This window comes from Macaca mulatta, chromosome 1 (genome assembly GCF_049350105.2).
Source record: "Macaca mulatta isolate MMU2019108-1 chromosome 1, T2T-MMU8v2.0, whole genome shotgun sequence".
NCBI classification, from domain to species: Eukaryota; Metazoa; Chordata; class Mammalia; order Primates; family Cercopithecidae; genus Macaca; species Macaca mulatta.
The window spans coordinates 220,343,326-220,362,330 of record NC_133406.1 but is presented as its reverse complement, the minus strand read 5'-3'; the positions used below and the strand labels follow the sequence as shown (position 1 = coordinate 220,362,330).

General features: G+C 48.0%; 1 protein-coding gene across 2 annotated transcripts in view; it reads left to right on the top strand.

The window, feature by feature from the left end:
- The window catches only part of CDA (cytidine deaminase), a 29,606-nt gene extending 10,884 nt beyond the window's left edge, over nt 1-18,722 (top strand). The window contains exons 2-4 of one of the 2 annotated variants that reach the window (XM_001096632.5): nt 5,197-5,308; nt 12,440-12,497; nt 18,270-18,722. In XM_001096632.5, coding sequence (XP_001096632.2) covers nt 5,197-5,308; nt 12,440-12,497; nt 18,270-18,386 — 287 coding nt within the window. In that variant the 3' untranslated portion in view covers nt 18,387-18,722. Of the gene's footprint in view, nt 1-5,196; nt 5,309-12,439; nt 12,498-18,103; nt 18,194-18,269 lie in introns of those variants that run through there. The other variant, XM_028838545.2, reaches the window with a different exon arrangement.
- Nucleotides 18,723-19,005: the final 283 nt, after the last annotated feature.

Here is a 19,005-nt window from a genome sequence, read left to right as displayed (position 1 = left end):
TAAGTGCTTTACATGAGGGATCTCAATTTATTCTCACAAGAGGACTATGAGAGAGGTTCTATCATTAGCATTTTACAAATGAGCCAGTGAGTCTCAAAGAGGTTCGGTCCCTTTCCCCAGCTCTCAGAGCCAGTAGGGCAAAGAGTCCCAGGGCAGAATGAAACCTCATGGAACCTCTTTCTACAGGGCGCTGTTTGAGTAGTGGGGCGTGTGAGTGTGCCCCCTGCCACGATCATCTTTCTCTGTCATTAACTGGCCTATTGACATGTTTTACACACAGTAAAGGAAGATTTATCTCTCTGAGGCCTTTCTGAACTTCCAATGCAGACACATGTGACTGCCCTGAGAGACTGGGTCTTCTACAAGTATGGAAATGTGCTTTAATGGCACATCAGCAAAACCCAAGATCCGCGTACATCACTTTTGCTGGGAAAAGTGTTAGGCTTTAGTCAGGGATGGGGCAGGGAAGCTGGAAGGGCGGGACTGGGAGAGTCACTAGACTTGGAGTGAGGCTGGCAGGGACCATAATCTGGGAGAGAGGCAGAAACCAAGTGCAGGGATGTCAGTGAAGGTGGGAGTGGTGAGCAGATACAGTAGATGAGAGTGGTGTTTAAAGAAAGTCATTTTCAGGGGCTGGGCATCATGGTTCACACCTGTAATCCCAGCATTTTGGGAGGCCGAGCTGGGCAGATCACTTGAGGCCAGGAGTTCAAGACCAGCCTGGCCAACATGGTGAAACCCTGTCTTCACTAAAAATTAAAAAATTAGGCAGACATGGTGATACACGCCTCTAATCCCAGCTACTAGGGAGGCTGAGATGAGAATCACTTGAACCCGGGAGGTAGAGATTGCAGTGAGCTGAGATCGTGCCACTACACTCCAGCCTGGGCGACAGATAAATAAATAAATTAATTAAATTAAATAAAAAGAAAAGAAAAAGAAAGTCATTTCAGGTGAGGATCAGGAACCTGGCTGGGGAGACAAGGCGGGGAGCAAGAGACACTCATTCATTTATTCATTCAACTTTCATTGACTCAGCAGACAGACTGAGCAATAAGGGGCCAGTTATCTCAGCTATAATAACTACCATTTAAAAAAACAAAAGCTCTCAGGGTTGCAACTTCCTGATTGTTCCCTGCCCCATATTCCAACTGTATTAACTGATCTCTGTACAGTTTCAAATGATAAAAATACACATGAACTATTTTAGACAAAAGGAGGATGTATTGGTTCCTATAACTAAACCATGGGAAGAGCTGGAGTGTAGTCAGACCTCAGGGCTAACTGGCACCGGCCAGACTCCTTTCTTTCCATCTGTCATCTCTCATCCATTCTTCTGAGTGTCCATTTCAGCCTCCCTCATTGGTCTCTTCCATAATGAATGGAAACATGGCGGCCCACACTCAGCGTCTCAGAGAGAAACTGAAGTTCCCATGCCGAGATGAACTCTGATTGGCCAGTTTGAGTCAGCTGCTCATCTTTAAGCCCATAGCAAGGTCATAGGAGACAAGATGGCAGCTTCCATTTGAACTACATGCTGAGGAATAAAGTAAGGGTCATTCCTCAGGGGAAAAAAAGTAAGAGGTGCTAAGCTGTCAAAACAGTAGATGCTCACTATAGTCTACCCTTTGGTGCTCAGTATACACGCCTGTTTTCTTCCCCAAAGTAGAACTCCGAACCAGCCCCCACCTAACACCATATAGCCATCCCATGCACCACTGTGACCACATTCACCCTCACCCCGACAAGGGACCTGCAGCTGTGGCACCCAGTGGTGTCTAATGACATCCGTCAACTCTGGACATGAATGCCTGTGATCCTGAGAACAATGAGCTAAATGACTAATCACTCCTAACATGCCAATGTAAATAATGAAGGGACCAGAAAATATGTGAGGAAAAATATACAAGAAGATAATGACCAAATAATTCCCAAATGTGATCAACACAGAACAAAATACTGCATAATCACAATGAAGACTTGGACTTAGAAAAGGAGGCGTAAGCTGGGCACCGTGGCTCACACCTATAATCCCAGCACCTTGAGAGGCCAAGGTAGGTGGATCACTTGAGCCCAAGAGTTTGAGACTGGCCTGGGCAACCCCATCTCTACAAAAAATACAAAAAATTAGCCGAGTGTGGTGGTGTATACCTGTGGTCCCAACTACTCGGGAGGTTAGGATGAAAGGGTCAGTGGAGCCCAGGAGTTTGAGGTTACGATCGTGCCACTGCACACCAGCCTAGACAACAGAGTAAGATCCTGTCAAAAATAAAGGACGGTGGGGGGGAAGGGGAGGGAAGGGAAGGGGAGGGGAGGGGAGGCTAAGTTGATGAAATAAATAATAATATAGTGACTCAAACAAGATGGTGGCTTATGATCGTGCCACTGCACACCAGCCTAGACAACAGAGTAAGATCCTGTCAAAAATAAAGGATGGTGGGGGGGAAGGGGAGGGAAGGGAAGGGGAGGGGAGGGGAGGCTAAGTTGATGAAATAAATAATAATATAGTGACTCAAACAAGATGGTGGCTTATTTCCCTCATCTAACAGACCAGGCGTGGGCTGGAGTCCACAGCATAGGAGATGCTTTTCTCTGTCCTGCAAAGTTGTCCTGGAAATCAGATTCCTTCTGACTATGTGTCCCACCATCCCTAGAGTTGTGTCCTCATCTGCATGTTCAAACTGACACACATCATCACACCCACATCATGGTTTTATTTGTTGTTGTGCTTTGAGATGGAGTCTCATTCTGTTGCCCAGGCTGGAGTGCAGCTGTGGCATGATCTCGGCTCACTGCAACCTCTGCCTCTCAGGTTCAAGAGATTCTTCTGCCTCAGGCTCCTGAGTAGCTGGGACTACAGGCGCCTGCCACCATGCCAGGCTAATTTTTGTATTTTCAGTAGACAGGGTTTCACCATATTGGCCAGGCTAGTCTCAAACTCCTGACCTTGTGATCCATCTGCCTCGGCCTCCCAAAGTGCTGGGATTACAGGCATGAGCCACCGCGCCCAGCCTCATCATGGGTTTTTATAGGCCAGACTTGTGACTTCTTTGGCGATCCAATTCTATCAAAAAGTTAGAAACATCCTGATCTATTTGCTTCCAATTATTTCCATACAGAAATGCCACACCCAAAGATCCCTTCTGGACATGGTTCTGAAGCCTGCCAACTCTCACATTTTCCTAAGTAGCTCCCATGCCTGGCCCATCCCTGCTGCCCCATCTTCATGCTGGCTATTGTGGTGACTGAAACAACAGGCTGGGTGGGCAGATGACACATCACATGTTTGCCACAGAGCTGATTCCCATTGCCAGGAAGAGAAATTTCAGTGGTAGGTACAACGGCCTGCCTTCCCGGTAATTGCAGGTGGAGCTTTACCAAATAACAGACTAGGAGGAGTCACCATCTGGCCATCGTCCCTCATCTGTGTTTTCTCCTTTGCGTTGCTCAGCCACTAAGCCAATGTCACATATTTAGATTTTTTTTGTTCAAGTTGCATCTCACCTTCAGCACAAATGTCTGCATTAGCTATAGGTTACGCTACTATAGCAAACAGATTCCAAGATGCAGTGACGCAAACATGATAGAATTCTGTTTTTCTCTCACACAACAATTCCGAGTAGGCCCCAGGCAAACAGGCAACTCTGCCCCATGAGTTGACCAGGTTTCCAAATTCCTTCTCTCTCCTTGCTGCTCCTCCATTCCCATGGCCACAAGGTCAAAAGTGTCCCACTCCATCACCTCCACCTTCCAGCCTGTGGAAGGAGAAAAGGATGGAAGTAATAGGCAAGCAACCTCCTTACCAAAAGTATGATCCAGAAATTTCCCACATCACTTTGGGCCACATCCCATTGGCCAGAACTGCATCATGTGGCCACACTGTGCTGCAAGGGAGTCTGGGAATTACAGTCCCTAGCTGAGTGGCCATGCTGGAATGGGAGGCACTTGTATTACTTAAAGGAAGAAATAGGAAATGAATACTGGGGAACAATTCCTATCTCTGCCTCAGGGAAAAAGGCAATTTACAAACAGTGGTACAGACCAAATACCACATCTTGCTGGTCAAGGGAAAACCCAGGTTCCATGGTGATTTGTTCGTAGACTCACTTCCCTGAATATGGGGACTTTCTTAGCCAATCTGGTTATGCAAACATCTTGTCTCCTGGGAGCAGCCCTGGCTTATTGTACCCCAGGAACTACCCTGAGAGAGCCAATAGGAAGGACTCCCTTACTGAGAGCTAGGCCATCTTAGAAGCCCACATCCCATTGGAGGCCTGAAGATTGTTTTAAGGCTTGTGCAATCATAGGCAACTTGCACAAAGCTCGGGGTTTTTTTTGTTTGTTGGTTGGTTGATTTCTTATTAGTTAGTTTTGACAGTTTGTTTTGCAACACAGCTGAAATAGAACCCTGGCTGAACTCTGACAGCCAGTACCTAACCCCCAAAATTTTGTCCAGGCTCAAACTTGGAATCAGGATCTGTCTTAGTCCATTCAGGCTGCTATAACAGAATACCATAGACTGGGTAGCTTGTAAACAACAGAAGTGTATTGCTCACAGTTCTGGAAACCAGAAAGTCCAAGGTCAAGGCACTGGCAGATTCAGTGAGGGCCTGCTTACTCATAGACGGTGACTCCTCACTATGTCCTCATGCTGCAGAAGGGGCAAGGCAGTTCTCTGGTTTTATAAGTGCATGACTCCCATTCCTAGGCTTAGTCCCTTTCATTCTGTTCTCATTATCTAATCGTTCCTCCAAAGGCCCCACTTCCTAATACCGTCAGCTTGGGGGCTAGGATTTCAACATATGAATTTGATGGGAACACATTCATACCGTGGGGCTCTCAGATGCAGGTATGGGGGCTCTACTTGTTTTTGTAAGCCTCAGCATCTCCCCTGGCCTTGACCTCTGCAGGGGTGATGCGGCTGCCTAATCTGCCTGTTGTGCTGCCCTGCTCCCAAGCTGTGCTTCATCATGGAGGCACTGGGTAAATTAAGACAGTGCCAGGTTCTTGGGAAGGGCCACTACCATGGACCAAAGAGTCTACTGGTGCCCCAAGTCGAATTGCCCTTTCCTTCTCCCCATCTTGTTTGGAGTAACCAGTTCCTTCCTGCTTTGGAATGGGGCAAGCCTCTTACTCAACACACGCAGCAGGAAGTGTTTCTGCCAGACTTACCACTGGACTCTGCTCTCTTCTCAGGGTGCAACATAGAAAATGCCTGCTACCCTCTGGGCATCTGTGCTGAACGGACCGCTATCCAGAAGGCCGTCTCAGAAGGGTACAAGGATTTCAAGGCAATTGCTATCGCCAGGTGAGTGGGAAAGCCCAGGTTGCAACAATATTCATTCATCTGTTTAGCCAACATCTTCCTTACACGTATTATTCATTCATTCATTCATCTGTCATATGTTAGTTGTGGACTTCCTATGTGCCAGGCGCTGTATAGGGCCCTGGGATGAGTGCTGAGGATAAGGAGACAAATAAGAAATGGAGTCTGCCCTCAGTGAGCCTGCAAGGCAGGTAAATAAGCAAGGCAACTCTCATACAAGGGCCGGTATGCCCCTGTTCCAGCAACACAAAGTGATACAGACTCCTTTCCTACAAGATACCACAGAAAGGCAGCCTTGAAACACAAAGTGGGGAGGACCCAAAAATCACCTGCTACAGACTCCCTTGCCACCACCCCCATTTTATAGCTGATGAAACTGAGGCCCAGATAAGTTGAGCCACTTTCCTGGGAGTTAGTGCCAGTGCTGGGATAAAACCCAGGTTCCGGAGTCTCATTGCAGGGCTCATTCCACTGTGTCATGCTGTGCTAGGAGATGAACACTTTTCCCTGCTCTCTGCAAACTGATGCTAGGATCCTGAATGAGCCACTCAGCACTGCTAACTCATTTGGCGACACTCGCCTCAAGGTTCAAGAACCAGGATACAAAATCAGCCAGGTAAACACTAGTTATGGTTCCAACTAATCAGAGTCCGGCCCAGGTTCTGGCTGCACAAGAGCCCCAATCAATGCTCCTATATGTCCCAAACATAAATATCCTAGTTGTCATGGCTTCCTCTCCATGGGAGCATATTGAATTCTTGTTGGCTCTGGCCCTAGACTCAGTGGTTTCAGGATCCAAGCGTGTAAATTAGCCCTTTTACTGGACTCCATTATTTAATGACTTAATGGTGAATCGCTCCAGTGTGCACCTTTGCATTGTGTATGACAGTTTTCTTAACAAGTTATTGATGCAAGAAAAATGACATGGGAAATGTTTATCCCACCCAGAAGGAGGCTGCATGCTTGTTGGTCTTTAGGAACATCTGGGTGCATAGGTCACATTCTATGAGGGAATTACCTCTTCACTCAGAGTGGAATTAATTCCTGTGGCAGAGCTACAGCACTTTTCTGGCTAAAATGCAGAAATGCAGGGGTTTAGTGCAAGGTCAGTGGGGACTGTACAGAAGCAAGCCCACATGCCTTTTGTAAGATCCTCAACTTTACCTCAGTCTGGCCCCGAGGTGACCCGGCTTATTCAAGGTTTGTTTCTGAGTAAGTAAAGCCCAAGGTGCACTTAAGGAGAAGGGCCCCAGTATCCGAGAGCCTTCCCTGTGACCGAGGTGTGTCCTGGCTTCCTTAGGCTTCCAAAGGAATAAATGATGTCGTGCTGAGAACATTTTGTGCAGATAGGCCGAGATCAGGATGTGAATTGCACTTTATGGAAAAAAAAAAAAAAGGAGGGAAATAACTCAATTTCAAAGCTGATCCAAGAAAATAATGATATTCTAGGGAAAAAGAGGCCAAAGTCAACCAAAGGATAATGATGCCTTGCTCTGTTTAGAATTTTCCAAATGAGAGGCTTTTTCTCTTGGTCATTATCTACTTTCAAACACAACGAACTGTCACTAGCAGTGATTAGCAAATGTCGTTATTTACACAAAACCTGCCATTTTTCCAGCCCCCAACTGCCGTACTCTGGGTATTCAGCCTGCATCAGTGTCCCTGAGCCCAAAATACACTCATTATCACACTCATGATTTGTTAAATTGAGAGCGTTTGTGGATTTAGAGGATGAATGAGAAGTACCAACTCCCTCATTAACATCAGATGGGTCTGAGCAGCCTCAGAGAGAACGCCTCTGAGGTCTCTAAGGATGGAGACCGCACTCAGGAAAGGTCCGTGTGTCTTACTGCTCATTGACAGATGAGCTTGCCCCACTGGGTCCCAGCTCTAATGATCAGAGTCAGTAGGTTTCCAGCCCATCGAGTCTGATAACCATGGCCTCAGTGTGTGACCAAGGTGAGCACAAACCACAGAAAACTGTAAATAGCCAGCAAAAGGCGGGACAGAGTGAAGGGCAGGGGAGAGGGAGAAAGGGGGAAGCGGTGAAGTGGTAAAGAAACATCCTGAGGCAGCCAGCAAGTGCTCACTCAGTCTTGAGTCTCTCTCTTGGCAGGAACGTTGAGTAAGTTAGAAGCCAGGCTTCAGCGCCAATGAAACCTGTTTCCAAATCCAACTGCATTATGGACCTTAGGCATGCTGCTTAGACCCTGAGCCTGGCTTCTCATCTGTGAAATGGAGGAGACTGGTTTGTTACAGGGTCTCATGAAACGATTTCTATACAGTTCCTGACACAGGGTATGTAATACATTCACACTATTATATAGTTGCTTTTTTTTTTTTTTTTTTTTTGGTTTTTGGTTTTGTTGTTTTTCTTTGAGAACAAGTCTCACTGTGCCGCCCAGGCTGGAGTGCCGTGGCAAGATCTCGGCTCACTGCAACCTCCACCTCCCAGGTTCAAGCGGTTCTCATGCTTCAGCCTCCTGAGTAGCTGAGACTACAGGTGCCTGCTACCATGCCTGGCTAATTTTTTTTTTTTTTTTTTTTTTTTTTTTTTTGAGATGGAGTCTCGCTCTGTCGCCCAGGCTGGAGTGCAGTGGCCGGATCTCAGCTCACTGCAAGCTCCGCCTCCCGGGTTCACGCCATTCTCCTGCCTCAGCCTCCCGAGTAGCTGGGGCTATAGGCACCCGCCACCTCGTCCGGCTAGTTTTTTTTTTGTATTTTTTAGTAGAGACGGGGTTTCACCATGTTAGCCAGGATGGTCTCGATCTCCTGACCTCTTGATCCACCTGTCTCGGCCTCCCAAAGTGCTGGGATTACAGGCTTGAGCCACCGCGCCCGGCCAACCTGGCTAATTTTTGAGTTTTTAGTAGAGATGGGGTTTTACCATGTTGACCAAGCTGGTCTCGAACTTCTGGCCTCAAGTGATCCGCCCACCTTGGCCTCCCAAAGTGCTGGGATTATAGGTGTGAGTGACCACATTCAGCCTCAAACTATTACATTGTTTTAAAGTTATCGTTATTTATTCTGCAAGCCGCAAAACTACCAAAGGCAGAGTGTGTAGATTTGGGGTTCAAATCCTGATTCTGCCACTTTACTAACTTTGTGTCCTTGGGCAAGCCGTTTCGTCTTTCGTGATCTACAGCATGCAGGTGATAAGAGGGCCTGTATACCCCCGCCCCTTACAGGGTTGTTGGGGGATTAACTGAACTAATTCACTTAAGGTCCTTAGCACAGAGGCGGGCACACAGAACCACCATGTACGGGTAAGCCATTAATGTTAACAGGCTGTCTCTACATCCTCAGTGCTAGGCTGCCTGGAAACACCATCCTGTGACTTGGTTGTTGAAGCCTACACCAAATCTACCTTCCCAGTGGAATGCGTGCTTACCTTGAAATCCCTGATGCAGATCACCTTGTCCAGGGAGCTAGCCATTGGGTAGTGGGCCACAGATGCCACAAGATTCAGAAAGGAGGCCGGACGCGGTGGCTCACTCCTGTAATCCCAGCACTTTGGAAGGCCGAGGTGGGTGGATCATGAGGTCAGGAGATCGAGACCATCCTGCCTAACACGGTGAAACCTCGTCTCTACTAAAAATACAAAAAAAAAAATTAGCCGGGCATGGTGGCGGGCGCCTGTTGTCCCAGCTACTCGGGAGGCTGAGGCAGGAGAATGGCATGAACCTGGGAGGCGGAGGTTGCAGTGAGCCGAGATTACGCCACTGCACTCCAGCCTGGGTGACAGAGAGAGACTCCGTCTCAAAAAAAAGATTCGGAAAGGAAGCGGTGAGCTCAGCAGGGGTCAGATTACATAGGGCCTTATAGGCCACGGAAGGAAGGCTGAATTTCATTCAGAGCAACTCTCCCATGGCCCTAACCCATGGCCCTAACCATGCCTTTGTTACCGCATTTCTGTGAAATTGTATCTACCCCTCCGGAGGGTAAGCTCCAGGGATTGTCTAATTGGTCTTTGTCGCTCCTTTCCCATGCCTGCCTGGCATAGAGAAGGGTTTTGGTCGACATGTGTGGAATGAAGTGAAAAATAACCCCCAAAAAGCTTAAGGGGGGCCCTGGCTGCAACAGCTGTTATCCAGAAATTGCAAGAGTTCACTCAGCGTCCTGGGCAGGAGTCGCCACCCTCTCATGTACCCATGGGTTTTTCTTCTGAAGCTGGAAGCGTGCTCAGAGAGAACCCCATCTTCCCACGGAACAGAACCTTTCATTGACTGGACCCCCACATATAAAAGGTAGTTATGGTGAGAATTAAAGAAAATAGCACCTCAGCTGCTTTATTTTAATCATAGTATCTATCCCTGTCTCCACATGGTTGGTTGGTTAATCAGTTACCTAGCTCCCCTCACTAGTCTGTAAACTCCTGAGCATAGTGAATTTTGTCTGTTTTGTTCACTGCTGCACTCCTAGCACCAACGACAGTGCCCAGCACATAGTAGGTGCTCAGTAAATATTTGTTGGTTGAAATGAGACGATGCATATAAAATGCTTTGCAGAATGCCTGGCACATTCTAGGCACACATTATCTTTTTTTTTTCTTTTTTTTTTTTTGAGACGGAGTCTTGCTCTGTTGCCCAGACTGGAGTGCAGTGGCATGATCTCGGCTCACCGCAACCTCTGCCTCCCAGGTTCAAGCAATTCTCTGCCTCAGCCTCCCGAGTAGCTGGGATTACAGGCATCTGCCACCACGCCTGGCTAATTTTTGTATTTTTAGTGGAGACGGGATTTCACCATGTTGGCCAGGCTGGTCTTGAACTCCTGACTTTGTGATCCACCCACCTCAGCCTCCCAAAATGCTGGGATTACAGGCATAGGCACACACTATCTTAATAACAATTGCTGTTAAGATATAATTAGATGAATTATTAAATAGTACATAAAACACATAGCGTATAATAAAACTGTATATGATAAAGTACTAAAATTATGACAAAGCTTACATAGTAAGGAAATTAAATATCCAGCACTTAGAACAGGCAGTAACAATATGTATATAACATTCTAAAGTTTACAAAGTCTTCCATATACCTTATCTCATTTTATCTTCTAGCATTCTTACAAAGCAGACTCTTACAAAGCATCCACATTTTACAGCAAATAAATGAGCCTTGGATGAGCTAAAATGACTTAGTCAAAGTCACCCATAGCAAAAGGAAGAGCCAACTAAGAACCAAAATTTAAATCCTGTGTTCTGCCAGGCACAGTGGCTCATGTCTGTAATCCCAGTACTTTGGGAGGCCAAGGTACCAAGATCTCTTGAGCCCAGGAGTTCAAGACCAGCCTGGGCAATATAGTGAGACCCTATTTCTACAACAAATCAAAAAATGATCTGAGTGTGGTGGTGTGTGCCTGCAGTCCCAGCTACTCAGGAGGCTAAGGTAAGAGGATCCTTTGAGGCCAGGAGGCAGAGGCTGCAGTGAACCATGATTGTGCCACCGCACTGTAGCCTAGACAACAGAACAAGACCCTGTCTCAAATAAATAAATAAATAAATAAATAAATAAATAAATAAATAAATAAAAATCTTATGTTCTTCCAGAGATATCACAAAGCTGTGTGTCCAGAAGAATAAGGAGGATGGTGGCTGCTGACTTCACCTGTGGTGCTCCAGCAGGCTTGGAATTTTCCACCATCAAAGGCACTTGTTTGTTTTGTTTTGTTTTGTTTTATTTTGAGGCAGAGTCTCGCTCTGTCGCCCAGGCTGGAGTGCAGTGGCGCCATCTCGGCTCCCTGCAACCTCCACCTCCCGGGTTCAAGCGATTCTCCTGCCTCAGCCTCCCGAGTAGCTGGGACTACAGGCGTGCACCACCATGCCCAGCTAATTTTTATATTTTTAGTAGCAATGGGGTCTCACCATGTTGGCCAGGATGGTCTCGGTCTCTTGACCTCATGAGCCACCCGTCTCGGCCTCCAAAAGTGCTGGGATTATAGGCATGAGCCACCGCGCCTGGCCAAAGCCACCTGTGTTAGGGACCAATCCTTGTCCTGCTCAGAGCTAGAGGTCTGCCTGTAGGAGCCTAAACTCTTACAGGCAATCCCTGGCTGGTGAGCTTCTCTTCTCCAGGCTTTCTCCAGTGCAAGCAACCCATTTTTCTCTCTGAGTCACATGCACTTTATTCTTTCATGCCTCAGGGCCTTTGTACATGCCGTGTTTTTGTTTGTTTGTTTGTTATTTATTGAGACAGGGTCTCTGTCAGCTAGATGGCAGTTCACTGCAGCCTCCGCCTCCCAGGCTCAAGTGATCCTCCCGGTTCAGCCTCCCGAGTAGCTGGGACTACAGGCCTGCACCACCACACCTGGCTAATTTTTTGTATTTTTAGGAGAGCTGTGGTTTCACCATGTTGGCCAGGCTGGTCTCAAACTCCTGACCTCAGGTGATCCACCCACGTCGGCCTCTCAAAGTGCTGGGATTACAGGTGTGAGCCACCGCACCCAGCTGCATTTTGTTTAAAATGATAACTCAGCTGGTTTTTCGCATCACCCACTGGGCTGAACAATCTCCTGAAGACCAGAGACAGATTCTCTTTGACCTTTGTATTCCCTGGGTGTGTGTGGGATTACAGGTGTGAGCCACCGCGCCCAGCTGCATTTTGTTTAAAATGATAACTCAGCTGGTTTTTCGCATCACCCACTGGGCTGAACAATCTCCTGAAGACCAGAGACAGATTCTCTTTGACCTTTGTATTCCCTGGGTGTGTGCTGGGATTACAGGTGTGAGCCACCGCACCCAGCTGCATTTTGTTTAAAATGATAACTCAGCTGGTTTTTTACATCACCCACTGGGCTGAACAATCTCCCGAAGACCAGAGACAGATTCTCTTTGACCTTTGTATCCCCTGGGTGTGGGTGACGGTAAGTGCTCACTAAACGTTTATGGACAGCACTAACGAAAGTCCTGCTCGTGGCCCTGCCTTGTGGCAGTGTGGAAAGCCACCACGTGGCCATCTCAGCCTTCAGGACACAGCGGATCTGTGAATCAGGAGCTGCCTGATGGGGTATGACCCAAATCAGGAACGAGGCGGAGACTCAGGGCCTAAATCTTAGCAATTGTCCTCAGGCCTTGGGAGAGACTAATTTGAGTTTGGTTCTTTGCTTCCCCAGTGACATGCAAGACGATTTTATCTCTCCATGTGGGGCCTGCAGGCAAGTCATGAGAGAGGTAAGCAGCTTCTCTTGCTTTCTGGAATGCAAATCTCTTCCCTGTCGCAGGCTATGGGAGCCACGCCAAGCTGCAGGCGTGGCAGGCGTGGAGACACATCTATTGGCCCGTTTGCTCGGTTGGCTGACTTCTAAGGCCTCCCTACACTTGCATGAGTCACTGGAAAATATTCCTTCATTTAACAAATACTTACTGAGCGAGTGTCTGCTCTGTGCCAGGCACTGAGGTAGCTCTGGGGAGGCAGCAGGGAAAAGACGGGCCAGGCCCTGCCCTCACAGAGCTCATAGGCTAATGCAGAAGACAGATGATGAACAAGGAGCAAAATAAATAAACAAACAGTGGCGTTTCTGAGAGTCAGAGGGCTATAGAGGAAAAAAAAAATGCAGGAAAAAAAAGGAGTCCAATGACAAAGGGGCAAGCAGGGGACACTGCAGACTGGGGTCAGCGAACAACAGCCCATGGGCCAAATCCAGCCTGCTGCTTATATTTGTAAATAAAGTTTTATTGGTACACAGCCATGGCCATTCATTCACCTATTGTCCATAGCCACTTTGCCCTGACAACAGCAGAAGTGAGCCATTACGACAAAGGCCACATGGCCTCTAAACCTAAGATATTTACTGTCTGGTCCTTGACAGAAAAAGGTTTGCCAACCCCTGCTTTAGATGTCCAGGAAGGGCCTCTTTTGGAGCATGATATTTGAGCAGAAATATAAATAATGAGAAAAAAATGAGAGGAACAAAGGTCTAGAAAAGGAGATTCTGAGACAGCATAAGCAGCAAGTTTTGTGCTCAGACTCTTGGTGAATTTGAGTAGAGGCAAGAAGGCACCAAGAGGGCCAGGGTCTGGTAAGTGGAAGGAAAGCAATGGGATTGAAGTCAGAAGGGTAGGCAGGGGCCAGATCACATGGGGCCTGGCCATGGGATAAAGGGTACATTTTATTCCAAGAATAAAGGAAACTGAAGTGTACACTTTTTTTTTTTTTTTTTTTGAGACGGAGTCTCGCTCTGTCGCCCAGGCTGGAGTGCAGTGGCCGGATCTCAGCTCACTGCAAGCTCCGCCTCCCGGGTTTATGCCATTCTCCTGCCTCAGCCTCCTGAGTAGCCAGGACTACAGGCGTCCGCCACCTCGCCCAGCTAGTTTTTTGTATTTTTTATTAGAGATGGGGTTTCACTGTGTTTGTCAGGATGGTCTCGATCTCCTGACCTCGTGATCCGCCCGTCTCGGCCTCCCAAAGTGCTGGGATTACAGGCCTGAGCCACTGCGCCCGGCCTTTTTTTTTTTTTTTTTTTTTTGAGACAGAGTCTGACTCTGTCGCCCAGGCTGGAGTGCAGTGGCACAGTCTCGGCTCACTGCAACCTCCGCCTCCTGGGTTCAAGCGATTCTCCTGCCTCAGCCTCCCGAGTAACTGGGACTACAGGCACGTGCCACCATGCCCGGCTAATTTTCGTATTTTTAGTAGAGACTGGGTTTCACCATGTTGGCCAGGCTGGTCTCAAACCCCTGACCTTATGATCCGCCCACCTTGGCCTCCCAAAGTGCTGGGATTACAGGCGTGAGCCACCGCGCCCAGCCTGAAGTGTACACTTAAACATGGTTAAAATGGCAAATCTTATGTTATATATATTTTATCACATTAAATACATTGGGAAAAAAGAGAATAAAGGTAAGCCAGTGGGTATTTTCAAGAAGAGACTTGAGGGATCTGAAGTAGTTTTTATAAAAGTCCTCTCGATGGAAGGCTGCAATTTCTTCAACTCTAAAAACAAAAGGGTAGGCCAGGTGTGGTGGCTCAGCCTATAATGCCAGCACTTTGGGAGGATGAGACAGGCGGATCACGAGGTCAGGAGATCGAGACCATCCTGACAAACACAGTGAAATCCCGTCTCTACTAAAAATACAAAAAAATTAGCTGGGTGTGGTGGCGGGTGCCTGTAGTCCCAGCTACTCGGGAGGCTGAGGCAGGAGAATGGTGTAAATCCAGGAGGTGGAGCTTGCAATGAGTCGAGATCGCGCCACTGCACTCCAGCCTGGGCGACAGAGCAAGACTCCATCTCCAAAACAAACAAACAAACAAACAAACCCAAAAGGGTAGGCCAGGTGTGGTGGCTCAGCCTGTAATCCCAGCAGTTAGGGAGGCAGAGGCAGGAGGATTGCTTGAGCCCAGGAGTTCGAGACCTGCCTGGGCAACATAGCAAGACCTTGTTCTCCAAAAAAAAAAAAAAAAGAATAAAACAAAACAAAAAAATGAAAATGAAGGGATAGTTTAGATCATGGGTTCTTAATCCAGGCTCAAGGGGAGGTTTTCATGTTTATGTGTACATTTGGGGAATGGGGAATGTTAGTAACTATTGTGGATTATGAAAGAGATGTGTGTCCTCTAGAGTCCCAAAAGATTAGAGAATCCCACAGGCCCTGAGCTCCAGCATAGTACCATCAGCCCCTGGAAACACAGCATCTTGTGGGCATGGTGGCTCACACCTGTAAGCCCTGCACTTTGGGAGACCGAGGCAGGAGGATCACTTTAGCCCAGGAATTCAAAACCAGCCTGAGCCACATAGTAAAACCCGGTCCCTTCAAACAATTTAAAAATTAGCAAGGCATGGTGGTACATGCCTGTGGTCCTAGCTGCTCCAGAGGCTGAGGTAGGAGTATCACTAGAGCCTGGGAGGTCAAGGCTGCAGTGAGCCGTGATCAAGCCACTGTACTCCTGCCTGGGCGACAGAGCGAGATCCTGTCTCAAAAATAAATACATACCTACAGCATCTTGTTTAATCCCCTCCCCAAGACTGAGGGAAGTGCATGTCATTATTCCCATTGCCCAGTGACTACTCTGAGGCTCAGAGGAGTAAAATGACTTACTGAAGGGCCCCCCGCCAGGCGGTGACACACGGGTATCCATGGCCCATCAGGCTGACTCTGAAGCCCATGCTCCTCACGGCTGCCTCTCTGTCTTTGTGATTCTGTAAGTTGGACAAAATTATTTTCAGCCATGGAGGAAACATAATGTTACTTTGGCATGTGAATGCTGCTTGTACCGTGGGAGTTTCTGCTTTTGGAATTGTGTTTTGGGAGAAAGGGGGTTGTTTTAGCTTTGTTTTTGTGCTGTGGGGTTTCAAAGCATCCGGGGATGCAGACGTTTCCATCTTCCTCCTGTTTCCTGCCAGGAGTGCAAATCAGACACATTTCCCAAATCCAAAAACATACCACCGGGAAAGCAGTGAATTTACACTGCGGAATTTATCTCACTTAAGAGGGTCAGAAATAGCTGGCCTGCACAGTGAAAATGTCGAAGGTCATATAAGGAAACCACGACAGACAGGGCGCCAAGTCCCTGGCTCCCAAGGCCCCGACGTGATCCAATTGCTCGGTGCTGTTTTCTCCAAACAGATTGGATGTTGGCAAACGACAGAAGGCAAATGAAAAAGCTGAAGGAGGCAGGGGCGAAACTGAAACCAAAATGCAAATAATAAGAGATGAGGCGTTGGGGCCAGGGACCTGGCACGTAAACTCGCCCTCCGCTCAACTTTCGTCCATACCTACCCTCAGGCAGAGCCAGTTAAGCAGAAAAATTTCCTTCCTTAAAACATTAATTCTAAGAAAGCCAGAAGATTGAGTGTGCCTGGCAATAACTTGGTGATTCAGAGAGAAGTGTGGAAGAACAGAAGGCTGCAGACCTAAGTAGTCACTGGTTACCAACATAATCCATAAGAATGACATCTATTAATTGAGCACCTACCATGTGCGTAGAGACGCTTTACATGAATCATCTCTGCATCTCACAATACCTGGCTAGAGGGCTCTTGTCATGATGCCACTGCTGATTAACCTCTTGCCTACTACCCTGCATTTGCCCATCCCTAAAACCATTCTATGGACCAAGACACTGAGTGAGCCCCAGAAAGTTATCATTTTCCCAAGGTCACACAGCGAACAAACAGTGCTCCTCATAGCATAGGAGAAAACTCAAGAGACAAATTTTTCTTTGCTGACTTTACCCTGCTAAGCCTCCGTTTCCCCATCAGTAAAATGGGCATCATAATAGCACCTACCTCACAGGGTAGATAATGAAACCATGCATGTGCAGTATCTATGTGGTATGGTGTTGGCTGTGTCCCCACCCAAATCTCATCTTGAATTGTAGCTCCCATAATTCCCACATGTCATGGGAGGGACCTGGTGGGAGGCAATTGAATCGTGGGGGCAGGTCTTTCCCATGCTGTTCTCGTGATAGTGAATAAGTCTTATGAGGGAACGGGAGTTCCCTCACACAAGTCCTCTCTTGCCTGCTGCCAGGTAAGACATCCCTTTGCTCTTCCTTCGTCTTCTGCCATGGTTGTGAGGCTTCCCCAGCCATGTGGAACTGTGAGTCCATTAAACCTCTTTTCTTGTCTTTTTTTTTTTTTTTTTTGAGATGAAGTCTTGCTCTGTCGCCCAGGCTGGAGTGCAGTGGCACCATCTCGGCTCACTATAAGCTCCGCCTCCTGGGTTCAAGCGATTCTCCTGCCTCGGCCTCCTGAGTAGCTGGGACTACAGGCGCCTGCCACCGCGCGTGGCTAATTTTTTTGTATTTTTAGTAGAGATGGGGTTTCACCATGTTCACCCAGGATGGTCTCGATTTCCTATCCTCGTGATCCGCCCACCTCGGCCTCCCAAAGTGCTGGGAGTACAGGCGTGAGCCACTGCACCCAGGCTTTTTTTTTTTTTTTTTTTTTGAGACAGAGTCTTGCTCTATGGCCCAGGCTGGAGTGCAGTGGCGTGATCTTGGCACACTGCAACCTCTGCCTCACATGTTCCAGAGATTCTCCTGCCTCAGCCTTCTGAGTAGCTGGGATTACAGGTGCCCACCACCATGCCTGGCTAATTTTTGTATTTTTAGTAGAGATGGGGTTCACCATGTTGGCCAGGCTGGTCTCAAACTCCTGACCTCAGGAGATCCTCCTGCCTCGGCCTCCCAAAGTGCTGGGAGTACAGGCATGAGCCACCATGCCTGGCCTAAACCTCTTTTCTTTATAAATTACCCAGTCTTGGGTATGTCTTTATTAGCAGCTTGAGAACAAACTAATACACTGAGTGTATGTGGCAGGCGACTTCTCCCGGTGTGAGGTGTAAAGGGGATACTGTAAGGGAAGCAGGTGTTAGTTGTCATTTGTCATAGCAGAAGGAAGTCTGGTTCCAGGGGTTAGCTGTCGCCTTTTTTTTTTTTTTTTTTTTTTCAGACGGAGTCTTGCTCTGTCACCCAGGCTGGAGTGCAGTGGCGTGATCTCAGTTCACTGCAAGCTCCGCCTCCCAGGTTCATGCCATTCTCCTGCCTTAGCCTCCCAAGTAGCTGGGACTACAGGCACCCGCCACCACACCCGGCTAATTTTTTTGTATTTTTTAGTAGAGACGGGGTTTCACTGTGTTAGCCAGGATGGTCTCGATCTCCTGACTTTGTGATCCGCCAGCCTCAGCCTCCCAAAGTGCTGGGATTACAGGCGTGAGCCACTGCGCCCAGCCAGCTGTTGCTCTTACGAAGCCCTGGGTGAGTCCTGAATGGTGCCTGTTCACCATGTGCCATGCACTGTTCAGTTTCACAGCATTCTTTCATTTTCTCCTCCCTACAGCGCCATGATCCAGGAACAATTATGGTCATTCCCATTTTACAGATGAGAAAATCAAGGCAAAGAGAGGAACATTAGCCAGTGAGTGGCAGAGTCAGACTCAAACCCAGTCTGTCTCAGGACCCTCAGCCACGCTGCATCTCTCACGCCAGCTTTGCCTCTTTTCCAGTTTGGCACCAACTGGCCCGTGTACATGACCAAGCCGGATGGTACCTATGTTGTCATGACGGTCCAGGAGCTGCTGCCCTCCTCCTTTGGGCCTGAGGACCTGCAGAAGACCCAGTGACAGCCAGAGAACGCCCACCGCCTGTGACAGCCACCTGGAGAACTTCATAAAGATGTCTCACAGCCCTGGGGACACCTGCCCAGTGGGCCCCAGCCCTACAGAGGCTGGCAAAGATGATGTTTCCAAGTTACACTCCAGCCCAGGCCAGCACCCCTCCTAGCAACCTACCTTGGGACTTAGAACCCCACCCCGCACCCCCAGCCACCTTTCCTTTCCTTCCTGTGGGTCCTCTTTCAAAGTCCAGCCTAGTCTGGACTGCTTCCCCATCAGCCTCCCCAAGGTTCTGTCCTGTTCCGAGCAACTTTTCTAATTATAAACATCACAGAACATCCTGAATCAAAGCGTATGTCTTGCTCTGTCTCTATCCTTGCTTGCAGCTCTTACGAGGGACGGCATGATTTGTCTTTATAGGAAGACCTGGACTCTTTCTGCTGGGAAAGGAAATGGGTACCTTGGAACCGTGGACCTTGTGATGTGGAGAGCTGAGGTTTTTGGCAACTTGCCCCCGTGTTCTCTAAATGGGAAGCTCCCCTGGGCTGGACCTAACTGTCAATAACTATCCTAGAGTGTGTTTTTGTCTCGTTATAGACCTGAGCACTGGGAGATTCCAGAGTATAAA